At 42.3% G+C, this 21,804-nt stretch overlaps 1 protein-coding gene across 1 annotated transcript in view; it reads left to right on the top strand.

Moving 5' to 3' along the window:
* Window positions 1-1,252: 1,252 nt before the first annotated feature.
* Window positions 1,253-21,804, top strand: part of STMN2 (stathmin 2) — a 41,774-nt gene continuing 21,222 nt past the window's right edge. The window contains exon 1 of the mRNA XM_075140639.1: window positions 1,253-1,541. Coding sequence (XP_074996740.1) covers window positions 1,382-1,541 — 160 coding nt within the window. The 5' untranslated portion in view covers window positions 1,253-1,381. The remainder of the gene's footprint in view (window positions 1,542-21,804) is intronic.

Below are 21,804 nucleotides of genomic sequence, written 5' to 3'. Positions count from 1 at the left end.
TCGTGCTCTGGGCCCTGCTTTACTCAAAGATGCTGTTCACTGACCTCAGGGAAGCTTGAAAAGCATAATCCCGTGTTACCTGTTCTAGGGAAGCGCACGCGGAGGAAGAGCATCGCAGTTAGTGCTGGCAGACTGCGTGGACTGTGCAGCTGCAAATGGCACTGCTGAGGGAAGGAGAACGGTGCCAATGCTCTGCCTGCTCTGGGAGAACACAACTCCACCCTGGAGACCTCTGCCCGCTCTCCTACTTTTCTCACCCACCCATACGCACCATGAAACAACTCCACAAGTAGCGTCCTCCAGATTCCAAGCTGAACATCTGCCCTATGCCCTGCCTGTCTGCAAGCAGCGCGGGAGTCTGTTATCACTGCAAGCTTTTGACAATAACGCTGATTTTCCCCTGGGAGAGGCAAATGAGCTCCAATTGGACAGCATAAGGATGAGAAGGTAAAGATGGAGTGTCCTCCTCTTTGTACCACCGTCTTGGATACTGTCTCCTCTAGGCCAGCAACTGCTTCCAGCTCTAGGAGGTGTACAAATAGGTCCCATCACTGCCATGTTTCTAGCAAGAATTTCAATTAACCACCCACATTTGTCTAGTGGCTGTCAGTCATGTCACTGGCTTTCCTCTTGCTGGGGATAGAGAAACCTTAAAATTAATGTAGAGAATCCTTAGAATGTGTCCATCCCGTTTCATGTAATATCATATCAGGTCCCATTCTGCACACTTTATCAAGCGAATCAAGCTTGCAAGTTCCCAGTGGCTCTTGTTATAGCACATCAGGGAAGCAGTTATTGACTTCTTTTCACATTTATCCTGTTTTTGGCTTTCCTCCGAGAGTGTGAGCAGGTCCAGCTGCCATTCCCTAAGTTTTAGCAGTTTGAGATGTCCAGGGTTAGGTCTGGGAATACTAAAACAAATAATGAAATGCAGAAACATTCAGTATAAAACAATTGCATATGGTATCTGTATACATTTGTAGGAAATGGGATGCAGAGGTAAAAGTCATCTGAGCAGCTGTTTTACCGAAATGGTTTAGAAAATCCCTTGCATTGGTCCCTTTTTTGTCATATCTTTGGAATAAAATCTGTTAAAATGAATTTGTGCATGTTTTGCAGGTAGCAACAGCAGAGCCTTCAACACCAATAGGCTTTTTTCATGTCAGACATAGAACATTTGACATGGAATGTACTATTAAAGCCAGACCGAGGGGGGAGAGGCATTCAAGGACTGATTTCCATTTCAAACTGCATTCTGGCACTTTGTACTCCAGCACCATTGGTGGATCAATATTTAATGCCCGGAGATTCTGGCTCTGCAGGAGTCATGTCAGGGGACCTCTAGAGCCAATCTGCTTGGGTAGAGGAGTGATAATTATTCATGGGCTCCTGCCTCTTGCTCCTTCTCTTGCACAGCCCCACTCTGCTGACTCAGTGCCTTATTCAGTCTTCTCTCCCTCTCTCCACTGCTGTAGCTGGACCCCTTTGCCTTCACCACTTCCGAGAGCCTGCACATCTCACCATGGCTAAAACAGCAATGGGTAAGAAACCACATCTCTTTTTCTTCAGCCACTATTACAACGGCTACTATTTCCTAGGACCGCTGCCTACACTGGGTGCTCTTCTCAGTGTCCCTAAAGTTTAGAAAAAATCAAGGCAACACTAAAGATATTTTTGATTCCTTTGATCGGAAAAAAAAAGGGAGGGGGTGTGGGATCCCGGGGCTCTTTTAACGTCCTAACCTGAGATCAGATTAATTATTTACTGAGGGGTGAGGTCGGCACATGAGCACAGCCTAATTTTGAAACGGCTCCCATTATTTTAAAGATGAATATATATATTATGGCATTAAAAAAAAAAAAAAAGAAAAAAAGAGAAAACGAACCGAAAAGTTACCCCGCTATAAATATGCCTCCCACCGCCCCGCAGCCCCCCTCGGCCGGGGCCAGCGCTGCCCTCTGCTTCTGAAACGGACCGCGAACCGCCTGGGGAGAAGAAAGGAGGGCAGGAGGAAAGGCACCGCCGGCCGAAACCCAGCACCGCGGCGGCGGGGGCGGGGGGCTGCGGGCGGCTGCGGGCGGCGGCCCCGGGGGGCCAGGCCGGGCCGGCAGCGGGGGGCGCGGGGACCCGTGGTGCCGGGGCGGGGGGCGGGGGGGGGGGGGCTGCAGCGGGGCGGGCACCTGCGGCGGCGCGCACTGCGGGCCGGCCGCGCCCAGCCCGGCGCAAGGGGCTGCGGGGGGGCGAGGAGAAGGAGCCGCCGCTTGCCTGCTGCCCCGGCGCTGCCCGCACCTGCAGTCTGCCGGGGGGGGACGGGGACGGGGGGGGCTGAAGTAGGTCACTGCATCATGGATAGCTGGTATTTGCTAGCAGCTCCCACCCTGTTTTTCTCTCCCGGGGGGCAGCTTCCCGGGCTGTTGTTATCTGGCATTTTTTCAGCTGCAAGCAAAGCATCCTCCCACCCGCTCCGCTTCCCCCCCCCCCCCCCCCCCGGCCGGGAGCCGCACCCCGCGCCCTGCCGCCGCGGCGCACCGCCTCCCCCTCCTCGGCCCCGGGGAGCGGCCGGGCGGGGCCGGGCGGGGCGCGGCCGCGGGAGTTGCGCGCTCCCCGCCGCAGCCCCGGCCCCGCCGCAGCCCTCGGGTCTCCCGGAGCCCCTTGCCGTCGGGTCCCCTCTGGCCACGGGGCGCTTGTCCTGTCGCCAGCGGCGGGAGCGAAAGGCGGCAGCCCGGCCCCGGCCCCTTTGTTCGAGGGAGGCTGCTGAAGTGGGTGGGGGAGCGGAAAATCGCAGCGGAGGGTGTGGGAGCGAGAGAAGGAGAACAACCGAGGGGTCAGGCTGCTGAAAGCATCCAAACCCTACTACTCCTTGATTTTTCGTTTTTGGGGGGGGTAAATGAGGCAGGACCTACGTTTGACGCATTCAAATTTAAGTTTTCACAATCGTTCACCATTAAAGTCATGCACACACAAATCCCACAGAATAAGGATGGAGAGCCCCAACGCAATTATTATCCTTCCCCAAGAAGCAAATCCCATTCAAATTTCCATTCTGTGCAGACTCTGTTACCACTCTTAATCATGTTGCACAAACTTACACGGAATCCTCCTGGCACTGGCTGTAACCGATGCATTATACATTTATTTATTTGAATGCTGATGTTCTGCTCCCGAGGAATAATCGGTGTGGGTTGAAAGCTTTTTAACCTGGCTGTGGCACCCCTGGGAACAAGGCATGAGGCAGCTGTAGATGCAAATAGAAGAGGGAGACAAGGGCTGTGGGAGTCTGGCCAGCCCTGCAGTGCCGAGCACGCCATCCCCTCCCCACTGCAGCAATCTGGTAATCGGTATTGATAATTTGTAGTCAGTCGGAGACTTATCACTGCAGAAGGCCCTGTTAGGAATTCTGTCACTAGGGAAGAAAGGGCTCTTCAGCCTTTGATTAATGATCTCGCAGCACACAAATACAACGGTTTCCGCAGCAAGAGAGATGCCTGGAATCATTAGGTTTGCCCAGAGTCGGATTGGCTGTGCCACGCCAGTTTGCCTATTAATACCTGGTTAACAAGCTACATACACAAGCAATAAAAAGCACTGTGTAACTACCTAGGTTTCTAAAAATACCGATTACCACAGCATTCAATTAAAAAATGAAAGAAACGTTATTAAAAGCATCTTCCCTCTTTAAACTCACAAAGGTTAAGGATTCTCTTCACCATTTCTTTGAACCTTATTTTTCCTTGCTGTATTTATTTGTAGAGAAAATCTGGATCTAGACAGCATATTAGAATAAGCCACTTCATTTCGAGAGTTTCTTCAAGGCAACAAATTTTATTTTCATGTGGAAAAATAGATGCATTCTCAGTCATACACATTTCCAGTTAGTGCTAAATAAGCTACATTTGTTTTGTACTCAAGCTTTACCCAACAGACCACTGAGAGAACTACAGAGTGCCTGATTTTTTTCCCCTGTTGAGCACCATATTTCGCAAAGTGGCAATAAAGGCTGGATCCTGCTGCCACTGGAGCCAACAGAACATTTCTAATCAGCTTAAGCTGGCCCACTATTATGTTTCTGGCCCTGGTCCAGCAAGGCACTTAAGCAGGTGTCTGAGTTTGAGCATGTGAATAGTTCTACTGGCTTTGGACAGAACTCTTCACATTATTCAGATTAGGCAGATGCTAAATACCTTGATAAGCCTGTGTTTATATTCTGCCATAGAAGGCAAAAATAAGGCTTATTTTCTCTTAGGCGCTGTTAAATAAAAGGTTTTCAAGGAAAGCTCCTTTGACTTACATAGGGATTTCAACAGCTGCAAGAACTTCTCAAGCTCAGTACACCCTGAATGCCCATGAAGTTCGTCTTTGTGTTTCGTTTACATAGTATATGAATGATGCACACCAGGCACACATACACATCTATTTATTTATTTATTTATATTTAAGCATGTCTTATTTTAAAATATCATATACGACGACGGTACAGAAATTCTGGAGGCTTTTAAATTGCATCCTCCCCTTGACGCCACCTTCCAAATGAAATCTGGATTGTGTGGATGGACTCCTTCATACGTTATGCTCCCGACTGCACAGGATGTGTGTTACATAAATCAGCAGCTTTTGCAGGGGGGGTCACTACAGACCTGGCAGGCCACGTACCTGGATGGGTAAACTTCCTTAGGGTATGCACGTGGCAGCGTGAGGGTGAAGCAGTCAGTGATGCCACTGGAACTAAAAAAGGTGTCTGAAACCATTATTTCATTGTTCCCTTGTGGTGTTTAATTTAAAGAATACTTATTATGAAAACATCTTCAGCCAATTATCATACAGAAAGTCTCAGTCCTGATTGTGGTTCTTGTTTATTTTATAGGAATTTGTCTAACAGAAATACATGACATATGTGTGAATAATGTGTCAAAGAAGTGTTTTAATTTAGATTCCTTTTGAGATAGTCAGGAACTGTGTGAGGTGATAAATGTGTGGGCTTATGAGGGTACGGAGATTCGGGCAGCTCCGCGCTGCCTCCTTTGCATATCTCAGTAAGACTGATTAAACTGTTGCAAAAGTGCTTCAGAGTTGTTTTTCTATTTTGTCATTTGCATTTTAGTTGCAAGCTCAGACCTCGATACTTAGCTTGATGGATGCAATGTCACTGCTAAGTTTGTCTGTTAACTGAGTACTACATTATTGTTTTATCTGGTCTGTAAACATACATACAAAGTCATAAATATGTGTATGGTTGTTGAGTTTAACTGGTTCAATTATTTTAATAACTAGGCTTTTTTACTGCAAAGGGGTAAGCATTCTGCCGCTGATCTGCCAGTACACTTAAACAATTGCTTGATCTTCAACAATTGCACATGAATAGTCATCTGGACATCAATGGCAGCGACAAGCTTCAAATTAAACAACATATGGCTAAGCGCCAGGCTGAATTTGGACTGAACATGCTCCTTTCCGTATTATGCAGTTTTTAGCAGAAGGTTTTAACCTTCTCGTTTCGTAAATAAATAGGGTTCTTCCTCTTTTATGAAGAAATGAACACAAGTCAGGACTGAATTATTTTCAACTGTCAGAAAATTACGTATCTGAATAGACAAACAGGAAATTACTTTAAGATGAGAATGAATGTAGACAAGATTCAGAAAAGAGTTTATTGTCTCATAATGTTAGCAGAAATGTGATTTGACTGAGACACCATTATTCCAAATTTTGTCAAGATCTAGCAGAAGAAACATTTCAATTAGTTTATTTTTCTGAGAATTTTGATTACTAAACTAATACAAAGTTGCTGGTGAGTACAGTTCACTGGAGAACTGAAAGTTAACACCTATTCACATTCTTTTCCTGTTTTTAAAGAGTGGATTACTCTTCCTGCTATTGAGAATTCAGGCAGTAATAATTTAAAAAACAGTCCATATGGCTAAGAACTTATATTGCCTCATAGCAGTTCTTTACTTACCCTGTGAAGTGTACAAGCAGGAGGATGGAGCGTCATCTATTCCATCATCTTATAGAAGAGATCCCAATAACATGCTGAGGAAATAAAAATAAAATTCAGCAGCTCTAACACTTCCGAAATGTTCTCTCACCTCCACCTCTTTGTCCCAATATAAGCTCTATTTAGACTAAAGGCTTCCCTGTTTAATAATGGATTCCTGTAATTCATTCACATTGATTTTGGCAATTTGCATTTCCTTTAATTAATTAATTAAGCCTGGAAATTTTTTTTTCCCCCATTTCTTTGGTATTTGTGCTACAATAGTACATTTCTCTAGATCACAATTTGCACACCTATTTTTTACTATAAATATATGTGTAATCTAACTTATGGTTAGCTTTTTCTCAGGTGACATTTATATTCATTCCTTTAGAAAATAAATCTCCATTTTCAAATAAATAGCATTAATTAAAAAAGCTCATTACAGAAGAGAGATCATAGAATTATAGAATCATAGAATAGTTTGGGTTGGAAGGGACTTTTAAAGATCATCTAGTCCAACCCCCCTGCTGTGGGCAGGGACATCTTCACTAATCAGATTGCTCAGAGGCTCGTCCAACCTGACCTTGAATGTTTCCATGGATGGGGCATCTACCACCTCTCTGGGCAACCTGTGCCATTGTTTCACCACCCTCACAGTAAAGAATTTCTTCCTTGGATCTAGTCTGAATCTATCCTCTTTTAGTTTAAAACCATTCCCCCTTATCCTATCACTCATATCCAGCAATATGTTTAGATAACATTTTAGCCTTCAAAGACTGTACAAAATTAACTAATTAATTCTCCTAAGAGCTGTCTTTGAGAAGTAGGCATTATTACGTAGTCTGAAACACAGAGATCAGTCTGAAACACAGTGACAGGTAGATCTAGGCAATACTTGACCTGTGCAGCATTTTCACGTAGGTCTAATTTAACTACCTTAGTTCATAGTCAAAAGGAATAAGAGATGTTCAGCACTTGATGTCTGAGAAACATCAAGCCCTGGGTGTCTTAAACTAGGCATTCTAAAATGGTGTCATGCCAAATAATTGATGTAGTTGGAAAATGAACTCACTAAAAGCTTTGCTAAAGATTATGCAGCAAGAAAGCCACCACTTGAACATAAGGGACTGAGGGCGGCTCCTAGCCCACTGACCAGCAGGCAGCAACACAGCTGGAAGTGAAGTCCTCCAACAAGTCTTCTCAGAGAGTGTGCTCGCCCCAGGCTATATATATATTGAGTACATTTGTCTTTCAACTTAGGTTATCAGGCTTCAAAACTCTTTATCCTGGCACTCTCAGTAGTTCTGCCCAATGCTCTAAGGAGAAAAAGATGTCACATCATGAACCCGCAGTGCTTACTTACTTCTGTAGTAATACCTTCAAAAATCCAATGTTAATTCTCCATACAAGCCACCTTTATAAACAAAACCTGTTGCTGTCGTCAGGTGGCTTGTAGAGAACATGTCTTCTTCAGCAGTATCCATAAAATGGTTGGTAGATGAACCAACTTTGCAAATGAGTCTTGCCTCATTGGAATCAATGGAGTTCAGCCACTGGCCTCAGCACAATCGGCTGATCCTTAGCCCATGGGGACACAGAAATTGGTAGCTGATTTGGAGGAATGGCTGCTATTCACAGTTCTCCCTAGGGTACACATAATCCTCAGGCTATGGATTCTGTGGATACAGTCTGAGGTGTTGTTGATTTTCATTGTTTAAAAATACTGTTGATCCCACTTGGATGTGTGAGTCCCCCTGTGAACATCAGCCAGCAATTCTACCTGGGACACATTATCTCGACCCTGGAAGGTGCTGGGCACCCATGGCTACAGTGCAGGCAGTATCTGTAGCTCTAGTTGCTCAGCACTTTTCAGAAACAGAAAAAATTGCTTTCGAGACCTCAGTCTGCAGAGACGTGCATCCTCAGTCGAAAAAATGGACTAATGCAGAAATGCTGGCCCCTGGGAACAAAATGTTCAAGACATCGTGTGTCTGAGCAATACCAGCATACAAAGCTGCTCTGTAATTATTTCATTTTCTCTTCCACTTACTATGTTTTTCTTTTTCCTGTCTGCTAATACATAATTTAACAAATGAAGCGAATTTAAGCTCTTTCTGCCAGGATGTGCCGTTAAACTGATGCACAGCGTCTACACGGAACATTAGGCTTTGCTGAATACATTTAGCAATGTTATTTTTTGTAGGTGTAGCTGTCTAATCCAAGAAGTTAATAAATAAATTATAATTTATGCATTCATTCTAATACACAAAACTCATCACTGTTGTAGCAGTTATTATGTGGAGAAATTGTGATCTTTCACGCACACAATCACAAAACAGGGTTGTTGGGGTTTGGTGGGTGTTTTTTCACCAGTTTTGCCCCAAGAAGGGTGTTAGTTTAGGGAGGTGACTGAGGATAGAGTTAGTAAAGCTCTAAGGCACCTGTGGTGGGATAGAGGTGTGACTGTACCTCCACAACACGTGGGGAGAGGTCAGCACCTCTGGCCATGGTTGAACAGCACGTCGGTGAGGTCTGCCCAGAGTGGATGTACTCATCACTCAGGGACCGGAGGGGAACACAGGGGGGAATGGTGACACTTCAGCCATCCCTTGGGCACTTCACCCACAGCCACAGAGAAGCCCTGATTTGGTCTTCGCCGTCGTGGTGGGAGGAAGAAGAGGTGGCAACGGGTGCAGGCCTCCCCCTCAGCCAAACAGCTGGTGTTTGACCTCGGAGTGTGGCACTGGGATGTGGTGGCCCTTGTCCCTGCATGTCCTCCCTCCCCGGACAACAGCAGAGCCACCAAGCTGTGGCCCCTTCCCACCCTCCCATGGGAATGGCATCATGCTGGAGAGAGGACAGGAGAGCACACAGGAGGCAGCATGACCTCCACCTAGTAACTGGGAAGCCCTGGTGTATAGGACCATCGCTGGATTTTGTGTGATACAGCCACTGGATAAAAAACAGAAACAGCTGTGGGAGCAGAAAATAAAACTCGAGTTTCTTTGGGTGACAGTCAGGACCCTTCAGCTTGAATCCCCTCATTTCTGAAAGAGGTTGAACCCAGCTCTGGCATTTCCCAGTCCAAGGTGCTCACTGTAGACAGTTGTACCAAAGGGCAGGAGTAAGAGAGCCAGCAACATGTCTCCTCAGCTGCATTTTGAAAGAAAGCAGTGCCTGCCCCTGCATTTATGAAGGACCCTGTCCTATCTATGTGTGCGACATCCTCTCAGAAAATAGGCTACACAGATTTCGTCAGAGGACGGAGACTGGTTTGGAAGAACACCCAATGCCCAATATTAGGGGATTAAACCTTTCAAGTCTGAGGCACCCTTGCTTGTAGAAAAAAGTAGCACCCTACAATAAACCACCAATTTGAAGAGCACAAATTGTGGTATTTATGGATTTTCATGACCTCTCTGCAGCTGTGCGGGAATTTGCAGAATCCACATTTTGAATTTAGAAGCCTGATTTTTTCTTAAATATCATTTTAGGTGCCTAGCTCCTCTATTGTCCCTTAATCATCTTATGACCTGACTTTCTCTTCATTAAGATGGGGATAATCTTATATACTTACCTCAGAGTTGTGGTGTGAGGTTATTTTCCATACTGCATGAAAATACGTAACAATGCTCTAATGTTGTAGAAGTTGCAAAAATCCATACTGATCAGATTAGGAAACAGAGCAACTTACCTTCTAAAGCTGTATTAGCATTCTGTGCTATTCAGGTACTTTTTATAATCCTTAGGGAATTTCTTAGGTAAAGAAAAAATAATGATGCATATATTTTTTACTACTGATTGGCATAGAAGTCTACAAATTGAGAATTTAACTTAAGCTAAGATATGCTTTACCTGAAGCTAGCTAAAGTGCCTTCTAATGTTTCAGTTTTTTATGTTAAATTTAAATATTTTCACTAGTCATTAAGTGACTACTTAACTATAACTTCTGATCTTGATACCATTTTTGGTCCTTTCTAACGTTGTTGAAAACACGAATTGTCCTCTTGGCCTAAGGTTTCTGATACACACATGTTCAGATTCATCCTCTGGTTTCCACTAGGGTGGGTCCTGATGGGATATCATTGGCAGGGCTCCCTGAACTGTCTAATATTATTACGATTATTATTTTTTCCATTTCAAAACACTGTAGAGATCACAGCCAGGTCAAAGATGCACAAAAATTTTTACCTACATTCATATATAAAACTGCAGCAAAAATTAAATTTTTTGGTTTACTAGTATTTTTCTACTGCAAATCCTCCAGTTACCTGAATGGAGCTGTAAGAAATGTTTGCACGCACCTAGGAAATCTTTTAAATTCAAATGAATGCATGAATCAAGCTCTATGATTTTTCAAAGACATTTTTTGGAAGTGAAAGTCACTTCTGTAACTCATTTTATTAGCCTTTACTAAATATCACTTTTAACTATTTTGATATATTTGTTTTTTACATCATTCATGTGAAAAGAAAGAGCAACTGATGTCACTCAGCCATCATGTTTATAGTCACTTGGGTATACAGTCTTTGTCTCCAGCTACTGGCATTTATTCAATTTATTACGTAGATGTAATACAAAAGACTATTTCTAGGCTAATATCTTTTCTATGTTTTTAGACATTTTTTGACGCTGTCAAGACTGCAGTCAGGGAGCTTTCAATATTATATGTTGTAGATAGGAAAGAAACCCATACTCTTTGTGGTTTAAAAAAAGAAATATATAATATTTGTCAACAAAACACTTGTTCTCAAGGCAAATAGTTTCTTGCTGGGGAAACAATGTTCTCCCTCTAAACATCACTATTTTCTAAGTGAAATATCAATAAGGACTTCTTAAGAAAAGTAATAGTAAGATACTTATTTTAATCTGCATTGAGGATTCAAATTATTCCCTTTTGAAGTGCATTCACATTTTTTTGCAGTGAAACATTAAGAAGGGAAATACCTTACTTAGAGAATCATACTGCATTAGATTAACAGTGTAAAGAATTTCACCTTCTAGTGGTGGGAGGCCTGAAAAACAGGATTAAATATGATAGAGGTACTTTTAAGTGCTCTGCAAAATTGTAATTATTAGTTTGCATAGCTTGCCAATGCCATTCTAGAGATCTCAGTTCTGCTGCCATCCTGGTCTCTTCTGCACGAAAGATGTGAACAGTATCGTAAAGGGTAGAAAATTGCAATAGTAAGAATAAATACTGAACCCTGGCAGAAAATTCAAGGCATTTAGAGAAGCAAATAGGAGTAATCTGCAATACAAAGGTTACAAAATTGCATTTAGTACCTTTCTATATGGTTATATGCATATAGTTTCCTAGATTAAAACAAAAATTAAGAAAAGTATCCTAGAAACAGAATATTATATCAGGTGGACCTCAGTCTGTCCCTGAACTGCTACTCTATTTTCATAGTCTTTTACTGTCATTTACATAGTAGAGGAAAGTCTGAACTAGCAGTCAGGAAGATTTCAGATGACTCTGATCTTTCTTGTGAACAATCTGCCATCCTAATCAGAGTTTCCCATCTGCTCCATCCCTACCACCTACTGATTTCCAGTCCCAATCCATTTCCTTGGTACCCTTTCCCTCATTTTCTTAACACAGCCTCATTATCCAGCAAGTCATAGTGTCACCCTCATTCTTGGTCCAGTTTCAATCGTCCCATCCCCTGACTGACTTTATCTTTTTTTTTTTTACTTCTTTTTTTTAATTCGTCTGCTCTCAGCAATTTTTTCCACCAGGCAGATTCAACTCTCGTCCCTCCATGCAGCCCATTCCTTCTAATAATCCTCCACACTTCTACAGGGCCAGAAGGGGAGGAATTAAGATTACAGGATAGTTGTTTCCTCTTCTTTTTCCAATTTCCAGCACTCCTCTGGTCCACAGCGACCAGGAGGAGCAGTGCTTGAAGCATCACTTTCAGCCTATGTGGAATCAGTCATGTCCAGCACAAAGCGTCTTCAGAGAAATTGGCTGCAAAGCTTGGACGTGTCTCTCCCAGCCACGGTTGAAGCCTGAAATCAGATATTTCCATGACTTATTCCATGGCCAGGCCTGGGCAGATTTTTCAGATGAGGAATGATTTCCTGGCACAAAGTGCTAGAGCCTTTCAAATAAATACAATAAGCACCTCTTTAGTTTACCACATGCAAGCTATGTATTTTTCCCTAGTCATCTTCCCGGAAATAGTGAAATTATTTTTGCTAAAAGCTTCTCCAAAATTCAGCAAGAGGCAGCCCTCCAGCCAAGAAAACTGTAGGCCAAATCGTTGTAGTTTAACAAGGTGATACTCACTTGAAGAAGGACTCCCGTATTTTCTAATGCAGTGGAAGTAAAAAAAGTGGCCCTAAATGGGAAATAGCAATGGCTCGTGGTGGTGTATGGGTCACACATTTGAGTGACTAAGATGTGCAAAGGCCAGGAACACCAATTTTGCTGGAATTAGATACTAAACTAGTGCAAATCTATGGTAGTAGACCCATGTTGATTTATGTCTGATGAATCCATTTTTTCCCCTTTAAATCTCCCAAAGCAGCAGTTTAGGAAGGAAACATCTCCTTTATTATTTTGAAAAGTCATATAAAAGCCAGCTACACTAATAAAGGAGAATTTGATTATACAGGAAAAGAGACTTCTTTATATGGGAAAAAGAATTTGATTATACAACAAAAGAGAAAAAACAGGCCGTTATAAGTTGACATTTGGATATCTCCAGCTCCCATTACTTTTAGAACATACTGAAAAATGTGACAGCCAAGCCAGTCCTGGAAGTTTGGTAAGTCTGCTATAAAGGACAGGCTGAACAACACAGAAGTTGTTCTGATTTGCCTTTAATGACAGACTGTTGATGCTGGGATATGCTGGTGCACAGTGCCCTGAAAATCTCGCTATTGCAGGTGAAGATCCTTTTTTATTTGAAATGAGCCAAGCACCCTCACACCAGAGCCCCACAGAAATCAATCTCTGCAGGGATCGACTCCTCCTGTGGTTGATTTAGTAGCAGAGCGGTGTCTCTGAATTCATCAGGATCCTCTTCTGTGTAAGTGGAGGCCACTACTGCAGAAAAATAGAGACAGAGACAGATAGAGGGATAGCCACAGAGAGATAAATAGACTGACAGAGCAAATGAATTCTAGAAATCTTCAGTGATATTTCAGAGCAGGAAAAAAAATCACTAAATTGAAAAACAGTATAAAAGAGGGAAGGAGAAGAGAAAGATGAAAAACAGAGGTGGATCATGAAAGACTTAATTGGGAGCAGTCACATTACTGAAAGTCCATATAAATTGTTATAGTGTAGACATTTATGCATTAATTTTACATCTTCAGAAATCAATGTATTTCTATTATGCAAATCTGAGTGAAGATACTTAAAACACAAGTCACTTTCTCTGACCAGTGGTTCTTGTTCTAGTTTTATTGTAGCGTCAATTGTAACAAAAATATCCCACCAGCAATTGTTCTCTCTCAGCCAGTTTAATCAATTCTGAATAATATACTAATTTTTTTGAACCATCAGCATGGTTTCAAAGAAGAGGCTGTCATTCTTTATTTTTCTTGTTTTCTCATTCATTTTATGCATGTTCTGATTAAAGTACTCAATAATATTTATAATCTATGCCTAACTATGATAAATTTTAGCAATATACTGTTGAGTGGTATCATTACTTTCTTAATGGAGGCAATCAAATGTTTGAATATATGCATAAAGACATGCCAGGATACAATAGTAGAAGTATAAATCAGGTAATTAGTAATAATAGCTGCATAGATAGTTTAGTTAATGATCATACAGAAAAATCTGAAAGCCACAGAACAACAGACTTGTGACGAATAGCGCAAAAATTTCATCTTGACCCCCCACAAAGCATCTATTGGATAAAACTTAAATGCATCAAAGTCAAAGAGAACTTTGTGGTTGACTTAAAACAAGGCTGGGATTTCATCCACGAATTATCTGATTGCTAGTAAACCAATATTAATCAGCTCAAGATCAGGACTGACAAAAACTTCAAACTATTGTAATTAATTTTACTGGGAGTTAGGAGAAGTTTACGACAGTAGAATGATGTAGGACATGGGCTATATCTTCTAGATGGGCTTGTAGAGGACCACTAATAAATAGCCACAGCTCAGTGGGTGCTCAAGTTGAAGCTTTATTTTAGCATACATGCTTTGCATGTATTTTTTCTCACGCTAAGAAAGGATGTGACAAGTTGGAAAATGCTTGTCCCTAACAGGAGTCAAGATTATTGAAGATTTCATCCCATCACTTCACACAAGTCACTTCACGGATTGTTGTCACTGCCCAAATCAGTTTTACTAAAAAAAGCAAAGAATGTCCAATTAAATAAATCTCTTGGATTAATTTTATGGTCTGGATTAGGTCTTAAGTTTGACCTATATTAATGTTTTCAGTTGTGCCAATTTCTGCTTAAAATGGGCATGTTTATGTCCACATGCTCCGTTTCCAATACGATTTTATGGTTTTGCTCAATAACAAAACTTGCAGAGACCCCAGAGTTGTTGTGCTACATAAGTTAATACTCACTGATGACCAGACTGCTATTTTATTTGCAACAGTTCCAAGAATGGCATGATCATTTAGTCTCTGCAAGCTATACAAAATCTTCCTAGTGAGGCAAAGCCAAAATTTAAAAGAATACTGACACTAATTCTCTTTATTTGCTTTTATGTATCTTTTTTATTGCCTGTGTCTATTCTGTATGGCTTATTGCTTGCTTTGGAAGCAAGCTTAAGTGCTGAGAGAGTTTTTACCAAATCTGAAAGAGTACTTGGAAGACTGCATTTCAAAAAAGAGGTAGGATGACTGGGGAAGTGGCCTATGGTGATGGCCACATCTGAAGCCCAGCAGCTGAACAGCTGGGGTCTCTTCCTGGTACTACCCCAGGTGCTAACCCTGGTGCTCTTGGAACGTGGAAAAACGAAACTCTGAGATTCTTTGGCAAGAAAGGAGTTAGGATGGAGGGCAGCGAGCGAGTGAGTGGTTGGGGGAAGAGCCAGGAAAAGAACCTGAGGGATTTGGTTCTTTAATGTGCTGGGGATGAGCTCACCGAGAGTCTGCAGCTAATGAACAAATCCTGAATGATAGCAATAGTGCAGAGGTCCAGTGAGATGAGATGCATTTTGTTGGGATAGCAAGCACTGAAAGATGTGAATAACAAAGAGGAGTGGAGCTGGGGCTGTAAGTTGCTAGCGAGCCCTCCCTCCCCCAACAGCACACATAAAATTGAGCTCACTCTGGGAACTGAACCATGGAGAAACTGGTTGGAAGGACATCTAGAGGTTATCTAGCCTGTCTTCCTGCTTGAAGAAGGAGCATCACCACTTTGTCTAGCCAGCCTCTGAATGGATGATCTCACAACTTCCCAAGCCATGATTTGTGGCTGTTATTCCTTCTTCTGTTACCTGGAAGAGTTTGGGTCTGTCATTTCATTGGTCTTTCCTTCCTAGTATATTGTCCCTTAGCCACCTCTTTGCCCACCTAAACAAACCTGGTCCCCTCCACCACCCTTCACAGGCCACATGCTTCAGGTCCCTCGCCTTCCTGGTAGCCCTCCACTGGACTTTCACCTGTTCCTCCACGTCCCTCTTAAATTGGGGGGCCTACAACTGGGTGCAGTGCCTCAGGTGCAGTTCCACAGCACCAAATACCTTCAACCACTGGTGAACACAACCTCCCCTCCTGTTGATTCACACACACACCTCTGCTTCTGGCCTGCTTCCTCTCTCCTTTTTCCCATTCTGACCCCTTTAAAAGAAAGGTGGAAGAAATAGCAAAAAAAACCTCTTCCTTGTGAAACCTTCAGAGCCAACTACATATGTTGAATTTATTTCTGTAAATTTATTTTAAAAAGAAGTTACTGCCCCAGTATCCGTTCCTATTTTGATGCTTAGACTTCATCTTTCGCGTTGACAGTTACAGGTTTACGTAGCCACACACTGAAACATCATCTGAAATCTCACTAGGGCGTTTGTACTCTCTTTAGGACTGTGTAGAAGTCTAGCAGAAAATTATCTTATGTCTTTAAATGCTGTGAAAATAGATTTTCACGGTGAACATGTTGAACACTGAAATGTCTAGAAGTAGCCCAAGTTTCAAGATCTGGGGACCTGCCAAAAGATATTTTTCCTAGTCATTCTGCTGCCCACTTGTTAGGAGATAACAACAAAGGAAAAGTTTTACAGAATCTGCTTTGTATCAATATGGTTGATCAGGGAGTTGCTGTCATTTTTGCTTAGTCTGTGCAGTGCTTTCAAAGTCCTTCAAAACCTAAAGAAATTATTTTTGAACCAAAGGATTTCTCCAAGGATAAACACACTCTTGATGGGCTTCCTACATAGGGAGACTTTCTTAAATTAGGGACTAAATTTCTCTAAATCCAGAAATTCAGTCCTTTGGATTATCTTGTAATTAAAGAGATACAGCCCCTTGCTCCCACATATACCCAATTGAGTAGACTCTTACATTTGTACAAAAGCATTTAAATTTCTATAGTCTTTGTTATGAAAAAAGGGAATTAAGCCATAGGATATAAAGCACCAGAGTATAAACCAGAGTATCAGGGCATCTGCAACACAATTTCCATTATCACACCTCCTTGGGTTTAAAGCAAAATCCTCCACAAATACAAGTTACGTCGACAGGCAAACTCTAATACCAAACAGTTTTATACAGAAACTTAAAAGTCATTTACTAAGAGCTTATTTTGTTCTGCTATTCAAATTTAAAATGCTATTGTAAATTAACACAATTATAATGTGTATGCCATTGTTTGTGTTATTGCAAGGAGAGGAACCCTTCATTTTTAAGTAATCGACTTACATATGTCATTTGCAATTGTGTACAGAAAGCAAACTAATGCCTTTATTCAAACTGATGAGACAACCTTATTTTAAAATGTCCCACGAAATTAAAATTCCATTCAAAACCCAAAAGAAAATTGGATTTTTCAAACTGTCTGCTTTCATTGTCTTTTGCATTTTGACATTTAGTTGGTAGTCATGGCAGCCAGAAAGAGTGATTGTGTAGCATAAAGATGCAGTTACACATATTTGGCTCTGGGTTAAATACATTAAATACATGCAGATTGCTCAAAATCAACCAATAAACTTATGTAAAAAAAGCTTTATACATATACAATTCTATGTATACACATATATAAAAACTAAATAATGAATGCTTCTATGTGTTTCCTGTTCAGACACTATAAAATGGGTTTTCTAGGCTATATGAAATTATTAGTTTGAGGGGTACCTTCCATAGCCCTCACAGCAGCATATTGTCTCTAAAAAAAAAAACATGGATTCTCCTGATAATTATGGTGTGAAAATAATTGCAGTAGGTCCTGCACTCAGTGAAATGACTCAGCAAGCAAGGAATATGTTTATTTACTGCAATATAAAGACGAAGAGTCCAAGCCTACTGCAAATTATAATTGCATTTATCCCATATAATATAAACAAATTTCTACTTAGCTGATTGCCCTCAGTATTTTCTTTGCCTAAAGCAAAAAAAAAATGGACCTTGCAATTGAATTTGCTTATTGTTTTCTGAGCCCTAAGTTATGACTAACTAATATTTTGGCTTTCATCAGTTCAAAGCACAATTTTTAAAATATTGGAAGACATCAAAGATATCTGCATTTGGAATGGCACAAGATGTGTACTAATGAGGGTTGTGGTTACAACCCCTATATGAGTTATAAAAAAAAGTCACATTTTATATCTGACTTACAGTTCTATTAAAACCACATGTATATCTGATCCCAGAAAAATGGCAAGGACCAGACTCTCTGTGGTAGCAATGCAGCTCTGTTCCCTTGATGGAGGAATTCCACAACAGCTGAGGCTCCCTGAATGATGAAAACAGAAAAAGTTGGGTTCTTTACCCATTCTTTCTTAATTGCCTTCTTTGCTGAAGCATTTTGGCCTATTCCTTTGCTTGATGTTGTATCAATGGCTTGCTTTCAGAACATGGAATTAATTCCTAAAACTTGCTCTGCTGAGAAGCTCAGTATGGCTCTTAAAACAATTTGACTGTAACCTCAGTCCAAAGATGATGAGGAGGGATTTCATAACATAATTGAAATAATATCATTACAAGTCTAGAAAAGATCTACTGTGTCCAGATGAAAAGAAACAATAACAGAACTCATATTTCAACTGCGAAGACTGACAATATGCCAGGATTATGTCATTACTCTCTAAGCATGATATTACACAGCCACCATGGACTAAAATGACATCCAGTGTCAGTGGATGACACGTGCCCGGGTGATGCAAGACCAGGAAGAGTTTGTTGAGCCTACATAAAGGGATCAGGGTGATGCAAAATTAAGTCAGTGGAAGCCTCTGAAGAGATCATTAGGAAAAACTGAATAAATGCCACCATTCCAAACACACATGGCTGAGGGCGAGATTCAGAAAAATAAACGAAATGCTGGCAGCCACCTCTGTCACACCCTGCTCTAGTAACCCAGTCTTACTGTGCTAAAACAGAACCCGCAGCACGATTCATACCTTGGGAAGATGCTGTTTGATCATAGCAGGCTGTCATGAAACCGTTGCCGTCCTATTTCATCATACTTGATTTGCATCCTCACTCTAGGGGCTGTTTCAGCAGCCAGCGCCCGTGTTGTCTGCAGCACTCTCAATTTGAGACAGCCTGTACCCACGGAGGTGTCACTCATCCAGAAATCAGGAGACCTGTGCTCTCCACGAAGCTTTCCTACAGAGCGGGTCTGTGACCTGAGGCAGTTTTTTTCACCTCTGGGTCATTTCCCACCCCCCAGCATCCCTTGCCTGTCTTTCTCACTTACACCATAAGCTCTTTGGCACAGGGTGTTCATATCCGACATGTTTGTACAGAAAGTAGTGCAGATCTCAGCTGGGCCTCCGTGTCATCCAGCAATACAATAACGAGATGACCTTAAGAGCGTGCTGGGAGACGGTAGCCATATCCGATAGCCTAGTCCCTGACTGCTGGGTGCTCCAGGGAGAATTAGTGTGCTCAACACAAGGATTCAAAATCGCACTTCCCACCAGTGCCTGGATCACCAGCAAGCAGAAAGCTGTAGGCACGCTGCCATTGTGGTGGCTGATACCTGCACGCCAGGGCTCTCGGGGGAAAGCAGGCTCCTGCAGGCTCTGCAACGTCTGTCCTTCCAAGCTGTGACTCAGTCCACCCCACACCTCACTTGTTATCTGTTACGAGGACACTGAAGAAGTACCACCTCCTTTGCACATCCTTCCCTGGTGCTTCAGCCACCAGCGTGGACCCAGGACCAAGCCAAGACCGCAGCTTTGCACCCAGGAAACAGCGTGGCTCGGCGGGCTCATAAGCACTACATAGCCACTTCTGAGGGAAGATCATAAATCTGGGGGTTGTCCTGCTGCAGGGAAGTCCTGAAGAAAACTGCACTACGCTGCTGTTAAAGCAGGCTGGTAGAGGTGGTAGCCCCAATGTCCGAAATGCTGAGACAAGATAACCTGTGTGCAGCAGGGCTGTGCTGAGTGTGCTGAGGAGAGTCTCTGAGAAGCCGCCTGCTTCTCTGTCCTTCACACGTGAACATTAGCATTCCTGAAAACACTCCTTTTCGCCTCTGTGGAGACTGAGATTCTGGTTCAGTGCTGCCTACCAGGGGGGATCTTCAAAATCATGTTGGTGGAAATTTTGGAGTGAAATATCTGGGTTTTTAAGCCGTTTTATATGTAACTTGTCTCAGAAGTAAAAGAGTTTAATGGCTTTGTGTGCTGGCAAAAGGCTATGTCACAACCCTTGACGCATACAATGCGAAGGAAATACATTACACACAGTGAACATTAAATCATGGAAAGCAAATCCGCCCATTCAGAAATTCCAGGGCTTAAGGTTTTGATCCTTAAATCATTCATGTAAGTCTCCGCGTGATAGCTCAGGGGATAGGGATTTTTCTTGAGAACGGGAAAATTAATGATAGGATCAGACCGAGAATGATAACGTGCAGAGTCATTACTACTACTCTATCAGTAGTCCTAAACTAAAAGTAAAATTGAGGATTTTCTGTAAGACATGACAGAATCAAGCTTGCTACAATACCAATCAAAAGAGACTGTTTTCCCCGTGTGCAGGTATGTAACAAAACCAACAGCAGTTCTCAAGCAGGTAAGGTGAGCCAAATAAGGAGGGGCGCAGCTCCTCCTGGTGCAGCTGCTACCGCCTATTTCCTTTTTCCATCCAGTTCACTTTCAGGAAAATCTCTTCTGTTTACATCATCCCATAGCTGAATTTCCACAATCTTTTGTGCTTCCACAGAATACAGGAGACAGCAGATAGCAGAATGGTTGCTGGATGAGGCTGCCTTAAAGACTTGCAAACTATTGATGCTTACATGACTTTCACACTTAGGTGATAATAGTGTATCGGGAACTATCTGTGGCTGTGATGGCCTCTTAGGAAGGTAGGCATAAGTTCAGCGTCTTAAACACCAGCAGCCTGCCAAAGCATCTGAAGAACAGGGGTAGAACTTCTCACCACAAAAAATTAAACAGTTGTTTTCACTTAACCAGCAGGAACTAAAGCTATGTTAGGAGTACTGTAGCTTTTGAGTTCATTCCTCACTGTTCATCCTCTCCATTGTCTTCAAAGTCTGTTTTAATAACTCCCATCCTCTCCTACATAAAAACCTCTATGGGAAGAAAACTGGGGGAAGGGAGGTGGGGTGTGGAGGTAGGGAGGGAAATATACGGGGGATGCCTTGAAAAAAATTGCAAAGACAAGACAGACCTTAAAGAAGGAGGTGTTCTCCCCCTGGGAAAAAAAATCTCTGGAATTTTTGCTTTTGCCCTGGCTGAAGTTCCCTGAAGTTCAAATGGATTTCAGGAGGGCTGCAGACCTCTGTATTAGCATTGGGCTCCATTGCCTTCCCCTCAGTCCCGGAGGACTGCTGGAACTGAACCACCGAGAGCTTCCTCAAGCTGATGTGATGCACTGGCTCTCCAAAGGGTTGGCTCACAAGAGAGAGTGCAGCATCTGGCTCTGCCACTGCTACGGACTAGTTTCTGCAGAGCTGGAGAAGGAGGAGAAGCTTACCCATAGCTTTCTTGTCTGGCTTACTTCTGTTCTTCCCATGTTTCCACCAGCATGTGATGTGGTGAGGCTATCAGGTCCCTGAGTGCACTGACAGGCTCTGGACAGGCACAGGTTCTGTATTCCTTCCACACGGGAAGGAAATGCGTGTGTTTACATTTCTGTAAACAGACAGTACAATCTGGCCCAAGACTCTCTAATAGTGACTATGGCAAAGCATCTGCATCTGCTTGTTTCGAGTAACCATGACAAGATTTTTTTTTCCACAAATTAAAAAAAAAAACTTTCCATTAAAATCTCATTTTGACAATGCGGTTTCATTAGCCTGACAAAATAGTCCCATTAACTCATGTCACAGATGACCATAACAGCCAGGGTTCAGTAAATGGATTTTCTCATTGCTTCAGCAGTGAAAATTACATAAATTGAAATAATACAGAATAGTAACTTCACATCTTAACATTCTGACATCAGAAAATAAAGTGAGCAAAGACATTTGAATCCAATCATCACACACATTAAGTAAAAATCATAGACACAGCATCTGGAGTAGTCCATTTTAGTCCAAAAACCCATGATCAGTGATTAAGCTGTAAATTTAGGGGCAATTTTCAGTCAGACTTGTGCCAGCCTCCAATTTGCATGTTTGCATGTGTTTGCATCGACACACCGTAGATGCAAGAAAATCATTATTGGGCAGTCTTTGCATAAGAAAACAGCTGCTTGTGTATTCCTTGGG

Source organism: Calonectris borealis, chromosome 2, assembly GCF_964195595.1.
Source record: "Calonectris borealis chromosome 2, bCalBor7.hap1.2, whole genome shotgun sequence".
Taxonomy (NCBI): domain Eukaryota; kingdom Metazoa; phylum Chordata; class Aves; order Procellariiformes; family Procellariidae; genus Calonectris; species Calonectris borealis.
The sequence above is the reverse complement of the archived record's forward strand: the minus strand, read 5'-3'. Positions and strand labels throughout refer to the sequence as shown.